The sequence below is a fragment of the Macaca thibetana genome, chromosome X (genome assembly GCF_024542745.1).
Source record: "Macaca thibetana thibetana isolate TM-01 chromosome X, ASM2454274v1, whole genome shotgun sequence".
NCBI classification, from domain to species: domain Eukaryota; kingdom Metazoa; phylum Chordata; class Mammalia; order Primates; family Cercopithecidae; genus Macaca; species Macaca thibetana.
The window spans coordinates 127388221-127412482 of NC_065598.1; the positions used below are offsets into that span (position 1 = coordinate 127388221).

General features: G+C 37.4%; 1 protein-coding gene across 11 annotated transcripts in view; it reads right to left on the reverse strand.

Annotated features, from left to right (window-relative positions):
* Nucleotides 1-24262, reverse strand: part of MBNL3 (muscleblind like splicing regulator 3) — a 122873-nt gene that overhangs the window by 25949 nt on the left and 72662 nt on the right. For 5 of the 11 annotated variants that reach the window (XM_050777685.1, XM_050777681.1, XM_050777678.1 and 2 more), the window contains one exon: nt 7383-7547. In XM_050777685.1, coding sequence (XP_050633642.1) covers nt 7383-7436 — 54 coding nt within the window. In that variant the 5' untranslated portion in view covers nt 7437-7547. The other 6 variants (XM_050777683.1, XM_050777680.1, XM_050777687.1 and 3 more) reach the window with 5 other exon arrangements.

Consider the following 24262-nt stretch of genomic DNA (forward strand, 5'->3'; position numbering starts at 1 on the left):
AGAGACAAATAGGAAGAGATAAGCAAAGCAAGGAACCCACAGGAAACCTGGAGACTATTTATGAAGATGTCAGTGAAAGTTAGATAAATAGGCACGCTAAGAGTTAACATTATCAGGGGTTTGACCAATTACAACCACCACCACCACCACCATCAAAACAACACAAACCAAAACAGACCCTTGCATGGCTAATAGAAAGATAATTCTATGTGGAAAAAAGAGAGGCCCAAAGCTATAAAAATATGAAGAATCAGGTACAAATCAGAAATTAAGGGGACCAGAAGATATTCATCCAACATCTTACTTTTGTTACATAATGAATTCCTAGAGGGTAGAGTTTGTTTCTTGATCATCTTTTCATCCACCCTTTACTCATTTAAATACCTGTCACAGAGTATATGCTCGATAAATACTTACTGAATTGAATAAAAAGGGATTCCTAAACCATTAATTAATTTTTGATTTACTAAATAGATCAACCCAATTTAAAAATCAGAGTGCAAAAAGAAGTAAAAGTAGTTTCAAAAATGGTGGCAAAGAGAATGAATAAATCCTCAGTCTTGCTCTCCGCTGAGAAAGACTTTAGGCAGATGGCTAGTCCTAAACTGTCTTTTGATAAAGATATGAATTGCTAGATCAAACAGTGTGAAAAGCACAGGGTATTTTATACATACATATGTACATACATGAATCCCATATGTGTATGTATGTATGTATGCATGTATTTTTAAAATTAGAGTGGCTAAATCCATACTAGAAGGTACCTAATTAAGAGTTCTAAAAAAAGTGATTTAGTGATACTATAGATAAAAATATGTAACTTTATTACAAAGTGTGTAATTCACAACGTGTATAATCCAGGTGATTAATGAATTGCTAATGTGACTGGTATCCAGAGTGGTTCAAGAGATAAGACTATGGAAAGAAGGGTGTAAATTAATATTTAACAAATGATTACAGGATATTAAGGCAAATTACAAACGCTTGGGGGTACCACTTTAATTATCAGGTGGTGGGGCAACCACAGGTTTTTATATAAGGTCTCCTCTCATTGACAAATTACTGAGCCATATCAACCTGCAGGTAAAAAAAAAAATATATTTCACAGAGCCCACCAAACTCCCAGCCTTCACCTCATTTGTGATCAACAGCAAGCAATCTCAAGGTAGCTGGCTGTAGCTTACACTGCGACCACGAGCAGTGAAGCTCACAGGCCACCATGGTCTCATTAGCAGCAGGCTCCAACTAACCAAGCTAACCAGCCCCAAAGGAGAAAGACACAAAATAGAGGCGGTTACATATAATTTATCTCATGGGAATATATAAAGGATGATAAAGGGAGAATGTTGAGATTTGTGACTATCAAAGAAACTGGGCACTATAAAAGATATCATATGTACAAGTGTCCTCTGTTTGACTGTAAAAGTGTAGCATTTTCATTCAACTTTTGAAAAAAGCAGATTTCGCAGTGTCTATTAACAGAGGTGGGGCAAAGCAGCAAAGGGACTGCTAGGGGATTTATTTTGTTTTAACGTAAAAGAAGCTTTAAGCTATGTGACACACACAGTCTTATTAGCAAAAGGCCCGAATAACTACTCTACTTTGGACCAGTAATTGCAATGAGGAGCAAATCTAGGATCTGTGGGGTCTGAAGCTTAGACCACTGGGTGGGGAAGTGAAGCCTTAAGAATGAAACACACAAATATATTTTGCAAATTTTACAAACACATTTTAAATACGTTGCTAGGACCCCTCTCAGGGTTTTGGAAGGAAACCATGCAAATGAGCATCCCTAAACCCCTCATGTTAGTTTGAAGGTAAGTCTACCTTAAAAACAATATTAGTTGAACAAACAGGTAACAATAGGCTTCAGTTGGTACACCTAAAAGTAAAATTTTGTCTAATCTTTCAGAAAATGTAGTAAAGTCCAGATGATTATGGCATGGTAGCACTCCAGGCACTTCTGTGATGTGATTTGGTCAACCTCAGTGGGGAAGTTCACATGATCATGACTGTTGTAATTATATTAAGAGCATATTAACCTTATAATTACATAATGTCTGTCTTTTCCTGACTTGAAAATTTTGCAAAAATCCTTTTACAAAACATGTAATGTCACCACATCAAGATGAAAGTACTAAATGCCATCATTCATCATTACATGAGTAGGTGAACTGAAAAACCTGTTGTGGAACCTTCATTAAAACATGTTATAATTTCTGTACTGACCATGAGACTGGTAATTTAGAATATGGACACAGTTTTCTTTTCTACTAAACCTACACAATATCTGGGCCACCTTTTAAAATAATAATTGTTAATAAAAGAGCCATGACAAAACTACTGTTTTTTAAAACAGCATACATATTTCAATCAATAAACTAAGTTTACATGAACTAAAAAACTGTAACTCTAATATGAATATTTGTCCTCTTGTTTTCAAGTACTATATCATTTAACGACTGACTTACAAAAATTAAAAAGTAGGCCAGGCATGCCAGCACTGTGGGAGGTCAAGGCAGGAGGATTGCTTGAGGCTGGGAAATCAGTACCAGACTGGGCAATGTAGTGAGATCACATTTCTAATTCTATTCAAAAAAATTTTTAAAAAAACATTATCTGTGCATGGTGATGTGCACCTGTAGTCCCAGCTACTCAGGAGGATGGGGCAGGATGACGACTTGACCCCACAAGTTTGCGGCTACATTGAGCTATGATCATGCCACTGCACTGTAGCCTGGTCCACAGAGTGACACCATGTCTCAAAAAAAATAAATATTAAAAAGTAAATAAATATTTTCCAATTTTATCTCTAGTCACTTAAAATTGTTCTAGTCCTAAATTTATAAGTAATATATACCTAAGTAATATAACACCTTGTAGCCCTTTAGTAAAAGACAAAAAAAATTAAAAACATGAGTCTAAAAATAATATTATTCATTAATTAGTATATCTCCCTTCCTCGTACCTATTTGAACTTTCTATTATTTTTTTCTCTTGGTTCTGAAGCATTACATAACCTTCATTCCTTACTACATTAATGTGAGATAAACATATAAGCCTGTTTATGAGAAATATATTTGGTAAATAGAATTATGATAATGATGTAAAAAGGTGGAGGGGGATCCAGGCAGACATCAGATGATTCAATTTGAGATAAAGGAAAACCTAGAGAGGAAGCCTTGTTTATGGCCTTCATGGTTTGGAACTTGGTAACTTAGCCACAGGAATGCCAGCCATGAATAGCATACAACAGAACCTGAGGACTTGGCACACCCCAATGCAACCTCAAATGTGCTGAATCAACAATCTCTATATAAATAATCAAATGAATACACTCTACTGAGTCAAGTTCACTTGTGTGTCAGGATCTGTTTCCATGTGAATTACTACATTCAAAGAGAGAAAATAGAGGAATTTCCCAGGTATTCCTTTAGTTTGGATATGGACAGGTGTAGATATGTAAAATGTCCAAACAAAACATTTTAACAGCCTGTAATATCATATTCACTTTATAAATACATACACCACATCCAGTAGTGAGAATCTTTCCTCATAACTAAAATTTCTAAATGTAAAACCAAAATTTTAAAACATTCGCTTTGCTTCAGGGTAATCCACTGTTCCTACTCTTTCTAATATTCTTCTATAGTGGTTGTATTTGCCTCCTGATTATGGCAAGGGGATACTTCAACTTATACTTTTTTTGCTGGGAACATCAGGAACAATCTCTTTTAAACTGCATTGAAAAATACTAGGTAGTCACACCTTTTGTTTCACCTGCTGAACTTCCTTAATAAAGCCAAAAAAAAAGCTTTCAGAGATGGACTTTTATACTGGCAAATGTCAATTCAGATCTGTTTAATAGAGTGAACAAACTTGCCTGTTCCAGCAAGCATTCCACCCAAATTGACTAGGTGTGGCTTTTATTCATTGTTCAGTTACACTCAACAGAATCTGTTCTCTAGGTACCATCGCATTTAGGTTGACATTCCCTTTATCTAGGGGCTTATAATAAGCAAACCATATTCAATTCTGCAAAGGCAGATGTGCTCTTCTGGTATCCTAGAAACAGATCAAAGTATTCTTTGTGGAAAGACATGAAGTTCAAGCCAGTGATACAAATGGGTCTTAATATGCAACCCTACAAATATCAGGACTGGAAATTTCTTAAACAAAAGCATGACCATCTTAGAGACAAGAATCAGATTATTGGGTGCGGTGATTGAAAGGGATAGATAGTTGTTTGAGGGAGAGTAGGTACCAGAGAAATTAAGTAAAATCATACATTACTTCTGTAATAATATCAAGATCTACAACAAAGAAATTTTTTTTCCAAATCAGGCTGGTAAATGTTATTTAAAATTGCTCACACTAGCTCAGTTACACCATGCCTATAAAGTGGCTTCCTTAGACCATAGAAGAGGAACATATCAACCATCTTGGAGTTAGATTTTTGTACACATAATAACTGCAGGAATTAATCATTTAGCAGCTCATTGCATCATAATAGCTATCATTAAATAACCTACAAGGTAGAGAAGCAATTTCCAATTGTTCCCTTGGGTCTTCTAAGTAATGCCTTGTATCTTGTAACATTCTATAAAATAAATTGTACTCCTGTGAATCATATCAGTCATCTTCCGTCATCTGAAATCTAAAATTACCCTCATTGAAGAAAAGACAGGGAAACATATTCTAACATAGAAAGGATGGAGAATCAAATTAGAAAGCACAAGTGAAGAGGCTGGAAAGCACAATGGATTTCTTATTGGATTCTCAAAAAAGCTACTCCCTATTCTCCAGTATGAGCTAGCATGATCAATAACACTTGAAGGGTTGAGACTTGAATTGGAGAGACTCTAGCAGAGGCTGAATAGAATGGCTTTCCTCTGTACCCCTACTTTACCCCACTTCTTGCTCTCTGATTCCCTGAAACAAGGCATTTCACTAGTACCCTGAAGCTGTCCCTCGACCTTTGAAAAGATAAATGCTCCAGCTCTGTAGGAAACACTGGGCTCAGGTGTCTGATAATGAAATCTGCTTCCTAGTCTTTGCTCAGTTTGAATTGAGACATCCCATGAGAAGCTGAGAGTAGTAATTGTGCGTTAAAATCTCCCTTGCTATACCTTTGACCAACATCTTCCCCCATCCCCTCCCACCCACATCCCCTGGCAACTACCCTTCTACTGTTTCTATGCATTCAGTTTTTTCAAGGTTCCACATATGAGTGAGATCATACAGTATTTGTTTTTTCTCTGTCTGGCTTATTTCACTTGGCATAATGCCTGCCAAGTTCATCCATGTCATCTCATTTCACAATGTATACGTCTAACAAATCATCACATACTGTACACTTTAAAATATACACAATTTTATTTGTTAATTATACCTCAATAAAACTGGGAAAAAAAATAAAAGCTGCCTTGCTTTATTCCCCAGCCACTCACATTTTCTGGACTTACCAAGCACGTTCACTTCTCTGTGGTTTTGTTCATAACAATTTTCAGTATCCAAAAGACTTTATCTTCCCTCTGCCCTTAGAAGTAGGGAGGGACTGAGATACGTCAGTATGTGAAAGCCCAGAAAAAGCGTTTGCGCAAGGAGTTCAAAGATGTAAAGAATTACTGAGGGTCAAAGAGGAGCTTCGAGGAGTTCACCTTCTAGAAACTAATTTACCAACATAATTAATCTGAGTTCCAAGGCAAAACTTTTTGGTAAACTAATAGTACAGAACATGACATCTATTTATTTTACTTAAATCTGTCTAGACATTCTGGAAAAAGTATGGTGCAAACCTTTAGTGATTCATCATTGCCTCTCCCATCTGTTTTTGCATATATCCATAAAGATGTACTCATTAAAGGGTTCCATATCAACACAGATATCCTTGAATTCTGAGAATCAACTTTATAATGAGATAGGTTTTACTGACAGCAGATTGTCCTCCCACATTTTCATTGCATCTAAATACTATATACATATTTCAGCTTTCAAGTTCATTGTAGTCACTGATTAAATGGGTAACAAATAAAGGTAACAGGATTTTCAAATTTATCCTGTTAATAGTTTAAAGGAAGTAGGTCAGCTGGAATTAGAATGAGGCACCACTGAACTAAATGTGAGGCCTGAAGAACTATAGCAGAAAAGGGACAGTTTTCAATTCACCCTAAGAGGTGTAAAAGCAAAATGAAAGTTTATATTTTAAGGCATAGGGACAAGATGAATTTTCAATAGAATAATATGAACAGATACAGCTTAAGTACTTTATAAAGAATCCATTTAAACTCACAAGTCCACAAAATAGTAGATATTTGTCTAGAATGACATAATCTTACTAATTTCTGCATAGGGAAACCCTGTAGCTAAGATAACGGAAAGCCACCATCAAGATCATGGGAAATTGGGAAAAACTGAGAAATGGTCACAGAGCAGAGAAGAGAGGGGAGGCAAAATTCAAATGAATGCACTTTGGTACCCTGAATCAGACACTGGAATAGAAAGATTACATTAATAGAAAACCTGGGGAAATCTGAATAAAGTCTGGAGTTTAGTCAATAGTAATGACGTGTGATTCCCGTTTCTTGCTTTTGACAAATCTACCAGGGTAATATAAGATGCTAACAGTGGGGAGAACGGGGTGAAAGGTAATATAGGAACTCTTTGTACTATTAATACCTTTGCAACTTTTCTGTAAATCTAAAATTATTTCACAATAAAAAGTTTGTTTAACAGCAACAACAGGCCAGGCTCACACCTGTAATTCTAGCACTTTGGGAGGCCGAGACAGGTGGATCACCTGAAGTCAGGAGTTCAAAACCAGCCTGGACATGGTGAAACCCCGTCTCTACTAAAAATCCACAAAAAAATTAGCTGGGTGTGATGGCAGGCACCTGTAATACCAGTTACTTGGGAGGCTGAGGCAGGAGAATCACTTGAACCCGGGAGGCAGAGGTTGCAATGAGCCTAGATCGCACCATTGCACTCCAGCCTGGGCAACAAGAGTAAAACTCTGTCTCAAAAAACAACAACAAAACAAAACAAAACAAAACAACACCAAAATCCCCATCAAACAAGAAACTTTGTTTGACTTAATGTCCTAGAATTCAAAGGTTTCCATGTAACAATAATCAACTCTCCTTATCTTAAAATGCCCCTGCTCCTTTATCCATATTCTTTTATAAACTGAACTCATGCATAAATGCAGCCAGGTTTTCAGTGCAACACACCTGACTGCTCTCTTCAAGTGCACAGCTCTGTAGTGTCAATGAACATATTAGTTTGTGTCCTAAATCCTGTTGCAACTAATTTCCGCAAGTCCCTGCCAGGTTATTCCACTGTAGATCTTTATTGGCAATTTTCAAAACATAGCTGCGACTTACAAGTGATGACATTTGAGCGTTCTGGAGCATAAGCTGCATCTGCTGGGCGAACATGGCTGCGGCAGTCTTCTGTTGAATCAGATTGTTCCGCCCATTAATCTCCAGCTGCGTTTTTAAGTGTGGAGGAGGGTGAAGGTACTTGCAGTTCTCTCGAGTACACCGACCCTAACAATGAAGAATGGGGAAAATATTTAATTAAAACTATACATAAATAGATAAATTTTGGACTCCATTATCTGGGGACAATCTAAGCTCCAAAACTCTTCATCTTGAATCCACATAAAGCGAGAAATACCCTGAAATTCACTGACGTCTGTTAATGAAATAATAAATCCCTATGCCCGGCAGCCATTTTGTTCTTTAGGTTCCGGAGACAATGGCCTTAGATCACTTGCATGATGGAGACCAAAGTGTATTTTGGAACCTCAGCTAATTGAATGTTTTTTATTGATGTTAAGCACTTTCAAGACAGGATAGTGTGTCAGGTCCGTGGAATCAAACATGCTTTTGGTGTCACCTAAATGCTGGCATGGCCGCTGATTATGGTGTTTACTATGTAGCAGCAAAGGATGTCACTGGACTAGTTGTTGATCACATTGTCACAATGTGACCCATTACTGTGTTTAACTCACGAGCAGTATACAAAGAAGCTAATGATTCTCTCTTATTTGGATTACTAGGTCCACCATAAACCTTTTAAGAAAGCACAACTGCAAACAATTCTATTTCCCATAGATGCTAAGATTCTTTACAGTACATGAGGTTATTGGGGGAGGGGAAGGTGGGGAGCAAAGGGGCAACTTTTTTTTGGACCAAAGAGTGCAAGCTGCTAGGCCACCTGAATTCCCAAGAGAAAAATGAGTTTGTTCACCAAGTGTTTTCATTCAACACATGCTATGTGCAGTTTCCTTATTTATGATGCCTACACAGTTTATGCAATGGCTTCTCCATTGTTTAGTTGTTATTAAAACATTCCTATAATGTCATTGAGAATCAAGATGTGTCCTTCAAAACTTTTCTAGAGCTACATATAATGCAAACCCAGATGCACTGCAACTGCTCTTTTTAAATATTAGATCACTAGGACAAGGTGGCTCTATTGTTTTACCTCCTCTGTCAAGAAGCTGAGTATAACTTAAAAGTCAGTGTGAGAGATTAAAAGACACATCATTGTTTTCTGTCGAGTTTGTCTTTTTGTTTTTCCCATTGCTCAATTTACATTTAATTAAATTAAAATGATTTACAAAATCAAATGCTATCTTAGTTTTATGTACTTCTGTATTTCTATGCAAATCTTGGAGAAAGAATAATTTATTGGTAGTATGAGTTAAGAATCATGTTAACCTAATCCTCCTAAATTCTTAAAAGTAGCCTAGGAATAGCTACACAATTTCAACATATATAATGAGTATAAGCAGACCCCTGTGTATGCTAAATCACAATAATGGGGGTCTTTTCCCCATAAATGTACCCCTAAGAGAAACCATAAGCTTCTTTTTACACCCACCAACGTGATGCAAGGCAGAAAGTCACAAGGATCTTCAGTTCCTAGATTCTCCACTGTCCATCTACATAACTGAGGTGATCCGGCTCAGAATTAACAGCTGATGGAGGCAGTGGCACTTGGTGACTTCCACAGCCAAGCATTCTAGTTTATACTTCTACTTCAGGGTTTCTCTTCCTCCTCCCACACCCTAACATTAAAGATTTCCCCAAGGCCCTGTTCTAAATCCTCTTGCTCTCTCCTCTCTAATCTCTTTTCCCTGGAGAGACTAAGTTGTCTCAAAGTTCCATCTATTTGTACAATTGCTCGGATCTTAAATCTCTATCTCTACCCCTGACCTCTCTTCTGAATTTCAGTCTTTTGTTTTGTTTTGTTTTTTTAACCAATTGCAGCTGCATTTGGAGACCCTGCTGCCTAACCAGGTCTAAATAACTTACTACTGACCTTCCTTCTCATTTGACTATTTTTCATCTTGCTGCATACTCCTGGTTAGGGCCACCACTCTAATTCCTGTGCTTTGGGGTAGTTAGACAGCAGTAGTGGGAAAACAAATTAGGCAGCTCAGCAGTATTGCTTAAGGATTACAGAGCCACCTAGATAGCTTGTTTAGACAATTAGCATACATAAGCATGGAACACAATTTGTAACTCCACTGCAAAAAAAAAAAAAAAAAAAAAAAACTATATAATTAAGACTGTCTTTCATATTCAGGAATTCCAAACATTAGATAAGTTAAAGAAAAGAAAGAAAAAAGAATAATTGGAATTTCACCATTTGTTACAACTGAGTTTTAATATCATCTACATTGAATGTAATCAGACAGAGAAGAAGAAAGGGAGGGAGAGAACACACTGTATTTGGCACATTTCCTGCCAATATACAGATAAAGAAGTGAACATGCCTTTGTGCTTTTATATCACTATCCTTTACATAAAGTAACTTATCTTAAGCTTTTTCTTGGGAAATAATGACAGTTTAGCAGAGCAAAAGCAGTACACAGAAATAGAAAAAAAGAGAATTACACTTTAAAAAATTATATCAAGTTGGGCTATAAAACTAAAGTATGGAATATGAGGCAGCATGAGATTTAAAGAAACTTATTCATCTTAGTTATGAGATTTTACTTGATTTATAAAGCTTCTATTTTGAATGACAGAATCCATAATTTAATTCTATAACAATGCAAATGCATAGCAACACCACCTTACCAGAGACTGCTGCTTATGTTCCAGAAAGCTTATAAAATAAAATAAAAATCTGCATTCTCTATCCAAACAATAGACGAGGAGACCAAGTAATTTAATATCTATATTATCCATGGAATACAACATTTCAAAAGAAAACTATGCCCCTGTTTTTTTCAAAACGACATTAGAACTCAGGATAATATATTTATACGCACAACACTTGGTGATAATAAATCTCGTCTACATAGCATTCATTCTTCAAGAGGCCCAAACGTAATTATAGGCCAAAATACTTTAATTGGTGTTTGGGAGAGAACAAACTTGGTTTTTGACATCTGTTAACACTTGTTTTTTAATCCTTGTATAGAATTAAGGCTTTGGTAAGGCATGTAAGGTTGGGATGGAGTGGGGATTAGGGAGGGACTGTCCCAGTGGAGGAGGCAATCATCTATTGTTTTTGTCCTTTGGAAAATCGATGACTCTGTACTAGGAAAGTTCCAATGATTTCTGTAGGCCACCTAAGCACTCTGAGTGGGCCACAAGGTACCTATCACATTGGGTCTATAACAGTTTGGTGTGATAGGCCAGCAGCCATCTTGGCTCTGAAAATTCACCCTTCATGTTTCCCTAGCCAAGTCAATGGTGCCCCAAGTCCTCCTTCTTCCAATCTAGACCCACAGGTTCAGAGTTGGCACACACTAGTGCAAAGTATCAGACCAAGTCTTAAAAGACTCTGTAAATGTACCTACGACAGTCGCCATCCTCTGGCAGAGCAGGCTACATACTAAAATCAGCAGCTAAGGGGAGTCAAGACATGAAAATTAACTCTCTCTCTCCCCCCCTCCCATGTACACTGAAAATTAAAGAAACATCGAAGAGATTAGAGTGCAAGCTCATTTATGCTTGCCTCAATTTCCCTCCTTTTCCATTTCCTTTTGGACTTAAAAAACATGTCTTTCACTGTGTTACTGAGTTAAGAAAATAGCAAAGTGATTCAATAGGAAAGCGATTCTCTGCTGAAATATGTGCTACTACACCTATGAATCATACGAATCTTCTAACTCCCCTTTCCCATCTACTGTCTTTGAAAAATGCACTCAAAAAGCAGCAAGCAGGGGGAGAAAATAGCCGATGACATTTCTGAAGTACATCTGCATCAAGAAGTTGATGACAGACAAAGGGATACGTTGCAGAACATTTATAAAGCCTCCCAAATTCAATCTATTACCTTTTTCCTACCTTCAGGCTTCTCCCAAATGAATACAAAGCCTTTGACTAAGAGAGAAAAGTCTCATTGTAGAGATTCAAATCCCACCTATGTCTAGGGAGTTATGAGAGTCAGTCTGTCAGACACAAGACTTCCCAGGCACTGGGTGATAGAAAAACCCTGTGAAATGTACTTTACGTTCATGAGAAAAAGCCCTACCATACATCAGAATAAGAAAAGGAACCTGGGAGTCTGCAAATTACCCTTTGTCAGCCACAGTATCTTAAGAGAAACAGCTGTTTGCAGAATGACTTGCTTCTTCAAATACATATGGAGTTAGAGAGAGAAAAAAAAAAACCCTAAATATCCTCTCTCAAATACAATTATAACTGGATTATTTTTCAAATACATAATCTCACTGATCTGCTAGACTGCCAACAGTTAAAAGTTAAATGTTAAATCAAGGCACCCAACAGATGATTTGTTCTATGAAGAAAAATGTTGTTATTCCATTTTAATCATCATGTATTAAATGAAAGAATTCTGACGATAGTGCCCCACTGTAACATACTTACATGCATAGACATGGCTTCTCAGAGGAAGTAACAGTGATTTCAGAATTACAAATCCTATGTACCAATTTGGCTAGTTCCTGCAAGCATCACAGATTTATTAAAGCTAGGAAAAACCTGAGTCAAGATCAACATACAATGAGTTATTAGCCAGATATCAGCACTCTACTGGCAAATTTCCCACTTTCTTCCTCTTAGAATTCCGTCTTTACAAAAATGGATAATCTGCATCATTTTCTCCTCCAAATAATGTATCATCTATAAATATTGATATAAATGCACAAAGAGCAGCCTTAAAATTCTGCATACAACTTTTAAGTTAAATGTGAGATGCAGGCAAGAAATTTAGAGGGAAAAGTCTTTGATAAACCATTTCTTAAATATAATGAAGGCAAAATTAATGAGGCTGAACGTCGACCCCTATGGAGAGGGCCAGCCAAGTACCCCCTACCATTGCAGCCAGCACTGTACCCACCTTCTTCATGCTGTCCCAACTCTGTTTTCTTGACACATCCCATACACACATACACAGGGCAATGACTTTGGTGCAAACCAGATAATAAGTTTGAATAGGCAAGAAGCTGGGGGGAGAGCAGAAGAATTTTCTTGCCTATCTGTCTCCAGAGAACTTTCACATTTTGATCTCCCAATGACAAAGGGAGTACTGGGCTCAACAATCACACTTTTGTTCTGAAATAGCCCACTAAGATAATTTGATTCCCAGGATGGAAACAGTTTAGGGCTGAATCGGATTGTAGGGAACATCTTGTGCACCTTTATCTTACAGAGAATGTGAAGGCCAAAGGGGTGAGGTGACTTGTCCTGATTCATAAGCAGCTCAGTAAGCACATAAGCCAAGTTTCCAGACTTTCACTACCCAATATGGATTCTCAGTTCAAATGACTTTTCCTCTGTAAAGATTTTCCTGGAACCATCTCCCCACTCCTGCCTCCATTTATCTCTCCCTTCTCTGTGCTCCCAACTGCACCTTGTACTCAGTTTTATTGTAGCTCTTATCGCTGTGTATGTCGATAAATTGTTTGCATGCTTGTCTCCTCTATTAGACTTTGAGTATGTATAACGGCAGAACTACATCTTCCTCCACTTTCAATCTCCAGGGATGTGTGTGTGTGCCTGATGAATAGTCGTCCCGCCATACACGTTTTTTGAACTTTGTGAGAATAATTTTATAGGGCATAACACTAAGTCTGCCTTAGAAGCCTAAGTGCTTCTCTTGTTATTTTCTTTCACAAGTTCTTTCTTCTCCCTCCAAGAAGAGAACAATAGTCAACACACGACTGAGGCTGCTCCTGGTTGTCTATTCCAAATGAACCGTTATTCTATTCAGGTCCAGAAAATAGCTAGTTCCTAACTTTTTTTTTTTCCTATGAATATAGACCCTGAGGAATATGTGACCATTACAGCTGAAACATCCTGATAATTTAGTATAACTTAACCAGAAGTGACATGAATCCATGAGGCCCACAGACACAAACTCTGGTCTGATTCCAAGGGGTCTCTGGCCACAAAGGCCCTCAGGATATAGGGCCCCACCGGACGAATAAAGGAGCCAGCAGCAGATCCATATCTAATCAGCACCTGGGCCTGCCCAGGAGGGCCCTGCATTTCCAGGGTCAGTTTAGAAAAAAACTGCGTTCTCCAACTGCCCCACCCCCATCCTGAATTTCTCTGAACAAGCCGCAAGTCAAATTCCCTGAAGCTACTAAGACAAAGGTGGCTTTAGGAAAATCACAGCAGGTGGGGCCTTCTTGTGGCTCTCTAATGCATATGCCTTCTTACAAGAAAAATGTTTGCGGCTTTCCTTCATGACCCACGCTTAGCTTTGTTTACGTTAAACATTTATTTTCAAATGATCATGAGCTTGATCTTTTTCTCAGAAATTTTTTGAACAGCAAATAACACTAAAAATCCCAGAAGCTGTTCACCGTGAAAGCAAGCCTGCCTCACTAATAACCCAAATCTACTTCCTGCCCTATTCCACCCCACTTACACACTTTTTACCTCGGTTCTCATCGAATACTGTCCATCGCTGTAGAAAAATATTAACTGAATGGTCAATAATAAGCTCATCAAAAATGCATCATCTATTTACAAACCAGCCAACCAGAATAAAATTAAAACCCAAACACAACGAAGCACATTGGTACCAAGTTATCAAAAGTCAGAAGGCATTCCTGATGCAAAGTATTCCTAGACGCTGTCTTTAGAGCAGCTGATAGCTGCCAACATAAACTGTCATCAAGAATGGAAAAAAAGGGAGAGAAAAAGTAATGGTACTGAATTTGTTACTCCAAGAAATAAAACACACATAAAATCATATAATTTCAAACATCTCCTTCTACACAGACTTCATTAAGAACATAAGGAGGTGTTTCTCTCTGACCCATTAGTCAAATCTCCTGGTCCTAGGCTTCTTTACCTCCTTTTTCTGGACACCTCATCCACTCACTTGCCACAACGATTTACAAGTCAGGACAAACAGGGTACCAGCTGCTTGCCCCCTTTATTCCCCAGCTAGGGCTTCTGCTTAGGATCCTTTCTAGAGATGCTAGGTTTATCAAATAAATATGCAGGACTCCCAGGTAAATTTGAATTTCAGATAAACAGTGAATTTTTTTTTTTTTTTTTAGTATAAGTATGCCCCATACAATATGTTATCTGGCAGCCCTCTCCCGCTCTGTTCTTCTGCCTTGATGACTTGAGCTCAATAAAGGCAAATCCTTGAAAACCCATTTTACCTCTTTACCTTAAGATTCTTAGCAGCCCTCTCCATGGAATCAGCCCAGGCTCTCCCAGGCCTTCATTTGCCCAGAGTAAAGTAGAAGGCACTCTCAGCCCCAGCTTACCTGATCAGCTGCAAGGAAATTTAAGGAAGTTGACTGTTGGAGACAGCAATTTTTGATCCATAGCTCCTCCCACCAAAAGCTTCACACGGCTCGCTACCCTGGCAGCCACTCCACCTTCCCACCCACCGGTGGCGCAACAGTATATTTAAATACCCTCGGTGTCCCCTGGAGCTCCCCCTTTAGGCTAGGATGAAGAGGGGGATGGTGTGTGACCAACACCTGCCTAACCCGTAACTCCGATTTTACAGAACAGATTTTTGAGTATATGAGGTGTTACATAAAGATGAGGCTTTTAAGTTTTTAAGGTTTTTATTTGTGTGTGCAGAGGTGAGGGGTGGTTAATCTTTTTTTTTTTTTTTTCCCCTTCAGCCCTGTCTTTGGAATACTCAAATTCGAGTAAAAGTCAATCATTAAAGTGCAGGGAAATAACTGCTTAGCATCATGTTTCTAAACGCACACATAAGCGCTATAAAGGTACAGATTCACAGCATGCAGATGAATAGCCATTATTTGCATAGATATCTTTTTCAGTCAATACTTGATTACTTACATTAAAAGAGAGCGCAAAGTAGAGAGGTATGGCTAATTCTAATGAACCAAATAATATATTCAAGAAAAATGGCAATCCATAATAGCCTCACATTACAATCGTGAACATTTAAGCAATTGCCAGACACAGTCCTGAATTTATTTTTTCAGTAAGAATGCAGACTCTTTCATTGGAATGATCAAAGATTAAGAATTAGTAAGGTCAGAAGTAGTAAAATTGTACTGCTCTGGGGAAGTTTATATGTTTACGGATATATCATAGAAAGATCAAATAGTAAAGCTGGAAAGGCTCTTAGAGATCATTTAGTCCAGCATTTGCCAGAGTGTGTACCACAGACAACTAATACCAAGAGAGGAACCTCAAACGCTGGGTTCACTGGTCAATTAGGTATAAGAAATGTCACTTTATATTCCTCGCTTGTAGGCTGACAATACACAAGAGTATGATAAAGGCTCTCACATGTCCTAAAGTAAAGAAACCTGGTTACCTTTGTTAACCCAGCATTTCCCAACATTGTTTAACTCACAAACCATCCCCCCTTTTTTCAACATATTACGGTTAACATCTCTCTTTAGTACACCCTTAGGAAAATACTGATCTAATCCAACTTCCTCATTCTATAGGTAAAGAAACTAAAGCTTAAACCAAGTTGTATGGTGTTTTACGGGTCAAGTTAGTTTTCCTTCGTATTTTCATTTTGATTTCTCTCTTAAATAGAAAAATAGAGTGAACTCCCCAAAAATGGCTCTTCTGTTGAAATGCCATTTTTGCCCACCCCTGATCTCCCAAGAGCTAACAAGATGGATATTTTCCTATTATTTCAAAGTAACATCCCACAATCATCTTCCCAACACCCCTTTTCAAAGCTGTAAGTTTCGTCAGATCTTTCCAAATGGTTGCCGTGGCTTTCGTCTTTCATTTGAAGGCTTTAGTCAAGGAACTTCTGAAATAAGAACGTCAAGCATTCTCTGCCTAACTGGCTTTCCTACATTGTGACTTCTGCCCCTTGAAACCATGCTAATTATTTTAGGCTTTCCATGACTTAAGGGTCTCAAGTGAGTTTTCGCTGTCCTGAAACCTGGGAAGTCAGAAGGTATTGGGCAATCTCACCTCTAAATGGTTTTAGTTTTGCACCAACCTCAAACCTTGGGGTTTCCACTTGGCAAAATTAAATTTCCTGTCTCTAAGTAAAATGAAAAGTTTCAAAGAAGAATTTAATTTGCAAAAATATCTTACAAATTTATGAAGAGTATAAGGTGAGAAAGGCACTGATTATTGTTCAGATTTAAACAATTTATCTTTGCAGGGCTCAGTGTGCGGCTCAGAATAAATTAAATAATTATGTCTTTATAGCCAGCCACATATCTCGCCACTCAAACTTTATTTAAAGGGTAGATATAGCTATTGATTTACCTCCGCATTTTGAAATTAGCAGTACAAAGATGAAAATCAGTTCCTCTTTTGTTAAACATGAATCTTCTTTCAGATAAAGAAATGTAAAACATGGTATCAGAATGATTGTTTGCAGGGTGAATTAGTCTGTGTGAAATTATGTTTCAATCCCCCAATGAGGCCAAATGTCTCCACTTTATAATAAGCATTTTCCTCACACTCCTACCCTACTACCAACCTAACACCAAAAATGGAATTTCCACGCAGAAAGTTTTTACTTGGTGACATGGACTGCCATTAAAATACTTTTGAGGCATGGACTAAGTTTATATTTTGTTAGGGAAAGTATACATTTCATCACCAAAAGTTCTACTGAAACCTTTGTGCCAAGTTGTTATTAAAATTGTAGGAAAGTAGGCAACTGTTGGTGAGAATGTAAATTAGCACAGCCACTGGAAAAAAAAAAAAAAAACAAAAACAGTATGGAGGTTCTCCAAAAAACTAAAAATAGAACTATGATATGATCCAGCAATCCCACTGCTGGGTATCTGTCCTAAAGAAAGGAAAACAGTATTTCAAAGAGATGCACCCCTGTGTTTATTACAGTATTATTCACAATGACCCAGATATGGAATCAATTTAAGTTTCCATCAACGGAAGAATGGATAAAGAACATGTGGTACATATACACAATTGAATATTATTGAACCATAAAGAAGAACAAAATCCTGTCATTTGCAACAGCATGATTGGAACTGGAGAACATTATGTTAAGTGAAATACGCCAGGCACAGAAAGATCAATACTGCTCATATGCGAGAGAAAAAAACAAAACAAAAACCCACTGAACCCATAGAGACAGAGAGTGGAATGATCTCGTTGCCAGAGGCTAGAAAGGGTAGTTAGCAAGGGCTTATAAGGAGGGGATGGTTAATGGGTAAAAAATACAGTTAGATAGAAGGAATAAGGTCTAGTATTCAGTAGCACAATAGGGTGACTACAGTTAATAACAATTTATTGTATATTTTAAAATAACTAAAAGAGTAGGATTGGAATGTTCCTAACACAAAGAAATGATAAAGGTTTGAGGTGATAGATATCCCAATTACCCTGATTTGATCATTATGCATTGTATGCCTGTATCAAAATATCACATGTATCCCACAAATATGCACAACTATTATGTTCCCATAATAATTACTAATTAAAAATAAAACACAATTGTATGAGGTTTAGAGTATCAGGCATATGCCCAGGGAAAATTCCAAACTCTAAATGTATCATGTATTTAAGTGGCATTTTTAGCCAAATGATTCTTTTAAAAAGTATCTGAAAATTAGGCCAACTTACTGTTTATTTTTGTTCTACAGACACGAAAACAAGGTATTGATACAAATGCTTTCTCTTCTAAAAATAAAGATCTATTCTGCCTGGCATGAATATCTACCAAGTATGTTAAGTTTCATCCAAAATGTAACTTTCATTTGGGATGAAATGTTTCAGATATGTGAACACAATTGACAAAGCTCTAAAGAAACTGCTGAGATTATTTTTCTTTTTCTTTCTCTCTCTCTCTTTCATATATGTGTGTGTCTTAAAATGTTCCTCTCACAAATTTAGTAAATACTGCAACCTTAATTAAGCTCACCTTCTGCTTCCAGTGAGCAGTTAATATTTAATGATGATGAAACTGTTCCCAGTATTTAAAGAACTAAACAAGGCCCTCCACAAACAATGTAACTAGAAATGGGGTTAAAGAAAATAGTGATAAAGGGAGGCTTTTTGCTTTAAAATAAATCAATGCCTCAACCATAAATGTCTCATGGTCTTACAGAGAAGAAGTTGAAATATGACCACTACCAAAGGATGCATATCTCCACACCCAAAACAAGAAAAAAATAAAGCAAAGAACAGAGAGTTAATTAGTTAGCTTCAAAATCTATGAACTGTACTCCCTTAGTCAATTTAAACAGCTGGAATAAGACTTATTAAAAGAGTAGTACACGTCTAAGGATGTAGTGTTCATTAAAAATGTGCATCCTTTATATTAAGCACAAAAAGATTTCTGGGGTCATTCAGGCCATGGTGATATTCTAGTCAGTGCCTTTTAATTAGCAGAATCCTTATTTTGGTGAGGAAAAATAAATAAAATAAATCTACTCTAGCTCCATTGTGCTTTCCCTCAAAATCAAGATAAAATTAGAAAACTTCAGAAAACATGTCTTTCTGAAAAAAAAAGTCAGTTTATGTCTGTTATATAAGGTAAATCAAATTCCATTCTCAAAGATTTTGACAAAGTGGATAGAACGAAAGAAACTACATAGTGTAAAACATCAGTGCGCTAATCTTTTACACTCATCTTTCTACTAAAGATAACTAGTCTATTAATTTGGTTTTACATTGTTTCATGTTTTGCATTGACTTGGTATACTAGACTCTTGCATATAAGGTCAAGTGACCCTTTTGATGTTAACTAATTCAGATCACTTATGAATAAGCTGCAGATATTTGTATATACAGCTTTAGCTCATGTTACTTGGCATGAGACAATTGTTGATACACATTTAGACACCAGGTTGAGGCCCCTGTAAAATTATATTTTCTATTAATATCATGAAAGTAGTCATAAAACATAAACTAATTTTAAAAACAAAACTAGTCATAAAAAAACAAAACTAATTGGAGAGATTTTTAGAATACTGTAAACTGGTTTCAATTTTTTCACACCATGTCTACCTGAATATTAATGGCTAACTTTATTGTGGATTTACCACATGCCAGGCATTGTTCAAAGTACTTTATATGCATTATCTCATTTAATCTTCGAAATTGAGGAAACAGGGGCACTGAGAAGTGAAAAAGCATGCTCAAGCTGACATAATTAATAAGCAGCAGAGCTGGGATTTGAACCTGTGTGCTCTGTGTCCAGAGCTCATACTCAATCAGGATACTTTGCTTCATAATACTGTGATAGTTCTAAATAGAGGAATGAGCTGGTTCAAATATTTATACTGTCTGGGCCACCACTTACCCTCTAAGATTATAACAAAGACTGCATATCAACTGGCTGTTAGGTATGTCCAGACACTAGTTACTAGCCCAAATTTATGGCAAATTTATTTTGTTCAAAACCCAGGGATCTTGAATGACTTCAGAATGAATAAGACAAGGCAACTGAAGTGCGTGTGTGTGGTTTTTTTTTTTTTTTTTTTTTTTTTTTAGATAGGGTCTCACTCTGTTGCCCAGGCTGGAGTGTAGTGGCACCATCACAGCTCATTGTAACCTCAACTTCCCCAGGCTGAGGTAATCCTCCCACCTCAGTGTCCCGAGTAGCTGGGACTACAGGTACACACCACCATGCCCAGGTAATTTTTGTATTTTTTATAATGACGGGGTTTACCCGTGTTGGTCTAGAACTCCTGGGCTCAAGCAATCCACCTGCCTCAGCCTCCCAAAGTGCTAGGGATTATAGGCGAGGGCCACTGCACCTGGCCCTAGGTAACCAAATGTTAGAAATAGCCTTCCATAATTCCTGAAGCAGAACAATTAGCATAAACATGTTATCTGTTAACACAGCTTTTTAGTAAATGTTTGCACAGTAGCATTTTGCTAGTTGGTTTGGGAGAAGCAATGTCCAATTATCAGGAGTTGGGTCATGAGGGCTTAAGCATAAACGGCCGTGACTTGACAGAAGTAACAGTCTAGCAATATCCCATGGAGATTGAGAACCGATGGAAGTAGGTCTCAATGAAAGAGGTGGTCTGTGAACTTCATGACTATCATCACCACCCTAAGAGAAGAATCTTTTAAAAACACCATAGTGCCATTCAGAAGCAAGTTTACTCAGATGACAAGTGAGTGCTGTAGGTTTGACACTATCACAAAGCAGAGAAAGTCTCCAAATGATGAGAAAAGATCAACCTTAACACAAAATGGTACAAAGTGTTCTTCTGAAGCATTTCATTCCCCTAAGGACAAAGGCAAATGAGAACGCACATGAACTGCACACACCATTTCACAAAAGACTACCCCACCGAAAGCTGAGTTTCAGAGGTTTTAGTTAAATGACTGTAAAGTAGATATATTTTGAGATACTGCAAAGTGGAGGTGACGATCTGCGGGCCTAGGCACTAGGGTTTGACTTTTTCAGTGCTTCAAATGTACAAGTTTTTTTCTTTCTTTTCTTTTCTTTATTGGCAATTTATTTTTGGTTAAGCAAATATTATTCACAAAATAAAACTAAAGGGTTTCAAACACAAATTAATATGTGGCTGCATCATGTAAACATGCCAATAAGATAAACATATCAATTCTATTCTGTGATTTATCATTTAGGTTTCTCCACAGCTTTTTAAAATGAAGGGTTATAGACATTTTGATGATGACAGTAGATAATCTGCCTGTTATATAAAAAGTGAGCTGGGTGCAGTGGCTCACGCCTGTAATCCTAGCACTTTGGGAGGCTGAGGTGGAGGATTGCTTGAGCACAGGAGTTCGAGACCAGCCTGGGCAACATGGTGAGGTTCCATCTCTACTAAAAACAAATATACACACACACACAAATTAGCTGGGTGTGGTGGCACATGCCTGCTGTCCTAGCTACTCGGGAGGCTGCGGTGAGAGGATCACCTGAGCCCAGGAGGTTGAGGCTGCAGTGAGTCATTGTTACCAGGTATCCTTGTTCTTAGAGCTTCCAAGATAGTGGTGGGCCACTTCCAAGATGGTGGCAAGCCTCTTGTTCTCTGACTTGGGGTTCTTGGCCTCATGGATTCCAAGGAATGGAATCTTGGGCCATGTGGTGAGTATTATAGCTCTAATAGAAGCCGTGGATCATGGAAGAGAACCTCGAAACCCAGCGACTAGTTCAGCTTGATTAGGACGAACCTGGGCACTTAGCCATGCAGGAACAATGGCAAGCCTTTAGCCCGACTGGGAGCGGCAATGGGTGCCTCGCTGGACCAGGAGTGCAGCGGACACCCTGCTGGATCTGGAGGGGTGGAAGTCAGCGTTGGGTCTGTGGCGGCGGGAGAAGAGTGTGCAGTACCAAGATTTATTAGAGTGAAAACAGAGCTCCCATAAAATAGGAGGGGACCCAAAGGGGGTTGCTGTTGCCAGCTGGAATGCCTGGGTTTATATCCCGATCATTGTCCCTCCCCCTGTGCTCTCAGGCGATAGATGATTGGCTATTTCTTTACCTCCTGTTTTTGCCTAATTAGCATTTTAGTGAGCTCTCTTTACTACCTGATTGATCAGGTGTGAGCTAAGTTGCAAGCCCCCTGTTTAAAGGTGGATGTGGTCACCTTCCCAGCTAGGCTTAAGGATTCTTAGTTGGCCTAGGAAATCCAGCTAGTCCTGTCTCTCACCATGATCTTGCCACTGCACTCCAGCCTGGGCAACAGAGTGAGACCCTGTCTCAGAAAAAAAAAAAAAAAAAAGTGACTAGACAACTGAGGATACAGAATCCAAAAGTATACTAATACTTCTAAAGACAATATAATAGGGAAAATAATAACAACAACAAATAAATCCACTGTTATGTGAATTAACTATTTTGGAAGCAGGTCACAGGCTGTTCATACTCTGTCCTCTAATGTATTTGTTCCCAAGAAGAAATGAATTTAAGTTTTAACAGGAATACAGGATTTTATTAGAAAGAGTACTAAGCTGAGATTCAAGTGGCCTTAATTCTAATTACTTTTAGATCATCAGTAAATTATTTTCCAATTGTGCTAGCTTCTCTAGAAATAATTCCTGCCCCTACATACTTTCTAGGTGCTTTGAAAGAATAAAGGAACAAAGTAAAATTTAGTATGTTTTGGAAGTAAAATCAGTACAAAATGTAAAAAATATATTTTTCTTTATTAGTTCTTTACAACAGAACTAAAATATTTCCCGAGAATTAAGCATAATAACTTTGACAGATTATAACTACTTTAAATCATTTTACTTCCCTAAAAGAGGTAATATATTATCATAGAGTAATTACCAATTATATGAGTAGTATAAATTACTATGTGCCTAGGGAGGGAATTTGTATATGTATAATGTTAGGAAACTGAGGACACTTCTCTTATTAGAAATGGATATTACTGTCAAACAGTTGCTGTTCCCACAACTTAGTAGTATTCTAGGTGGAAAGGCAGAGGATAAAGAAGCATATCCAAGTTTTAATTTCATCCTCGTAAATAACTAAAAGGAGAAAAGAATTATTGCTCCTTTTCAAATGGTAATAAGCCAGTGCCTACTTAGGAGACTAGTTTATCTAGTCAAGAGACACTCTTTTACCATCACAAGCTTCTTTAAGATTTAGCATAACGAACATCCACTTTAAAATCATAATGAATAAAACATTCAAAGTCATTTGTATTATATAAAAAAGCATGGAGCATCACACTCTAGTTGGTACTATTTTTATTCTAATTTGGCCATGGGTACTGTTATATTTTACTTATAACATATATTAAAATGATAACAAGAAACCAGGCAAGTCATTTTTTCCTGGTAAGTTAGAAAGACAAAGTCAAATAAGAGACTATAAAAGATGTTAATGGTGCTTAAAATATTTTTAAACAATTATAGCGAAGTGATTTTAAATATCATTTAAATAAATTGGTAAAATAATAAAATCGAATCTCGTTAGAAAACTGTTTATAGATGTTTGAGCCAATTTTTCATTTTTCTGATTTTTCATTTTAATAGGCTAACCTTATGGAAGTGAAGATTGACTCATATAAATGTGAAATGTCTGAATATACTGTGTGTGTGTGTGTGTGTGTGTGTGTGTGTGTATACATACACACACCCTTTTGTTCTCACAGTTGCTACATATGAAAATTTGAAGGTCCACATGTGGCAGCTAGCAACACCTACAATACACGTTTTGGGGTACAAAAAAGTCACTAATCCTTTCAAAGGGTTATAATAGGCAGATAATTAAAATAACTTCATTTCTTTTGGGTTCCACACATTTAGACATCAGCATGATTCTTGCCCAATTACCTGTTATATAATATTCCATAAGTTTCTCTATGCTCCACAAAGACAGGGTTCTATGATCAAAGGATTTAGAGAAATTCTTGGGTTAAACAGAACTAAACTGCACTAACACGCAGTTAACAGAACTAAACTGTCTTTCATGCAATACCTCTCAGAGCCTTTTATCAGCTAAAAAGCATTGTGATGCTCCTTGGAGGGAAAATATAATAGGTCTCCGAAAGAAACATTAGTTTTCCAGAATAGACATCATTTCCCTTCCAACAGATCTGAATATATATCAAGAAAGGGCCGTTTGAACAAGTGGTGAGGAAGGAAGAGGCATTGGAGGAACAAGACAGAGTCCTGAGAATTATGAAGCTTTGAAACATCATCCTTAATTGACACCCTGCTAAACCAATTATCGTTTTCTCTAAACTAATGGTTCCCAATTTGCCAGAATTACCAGGACAGTTCCTTGAAACAGAAAGTGTCAGGCCTCCCCACAGAGTTTCTGATTCAGTAGGTGTGGGTGAGGTGAGAATTTACATTTCTAAATGCATCCAGGTGAAGTTGATGTTGCTAGTCCATCTGCCATACTTTTGAGAACCCCTGCTCTAAGGGAATAT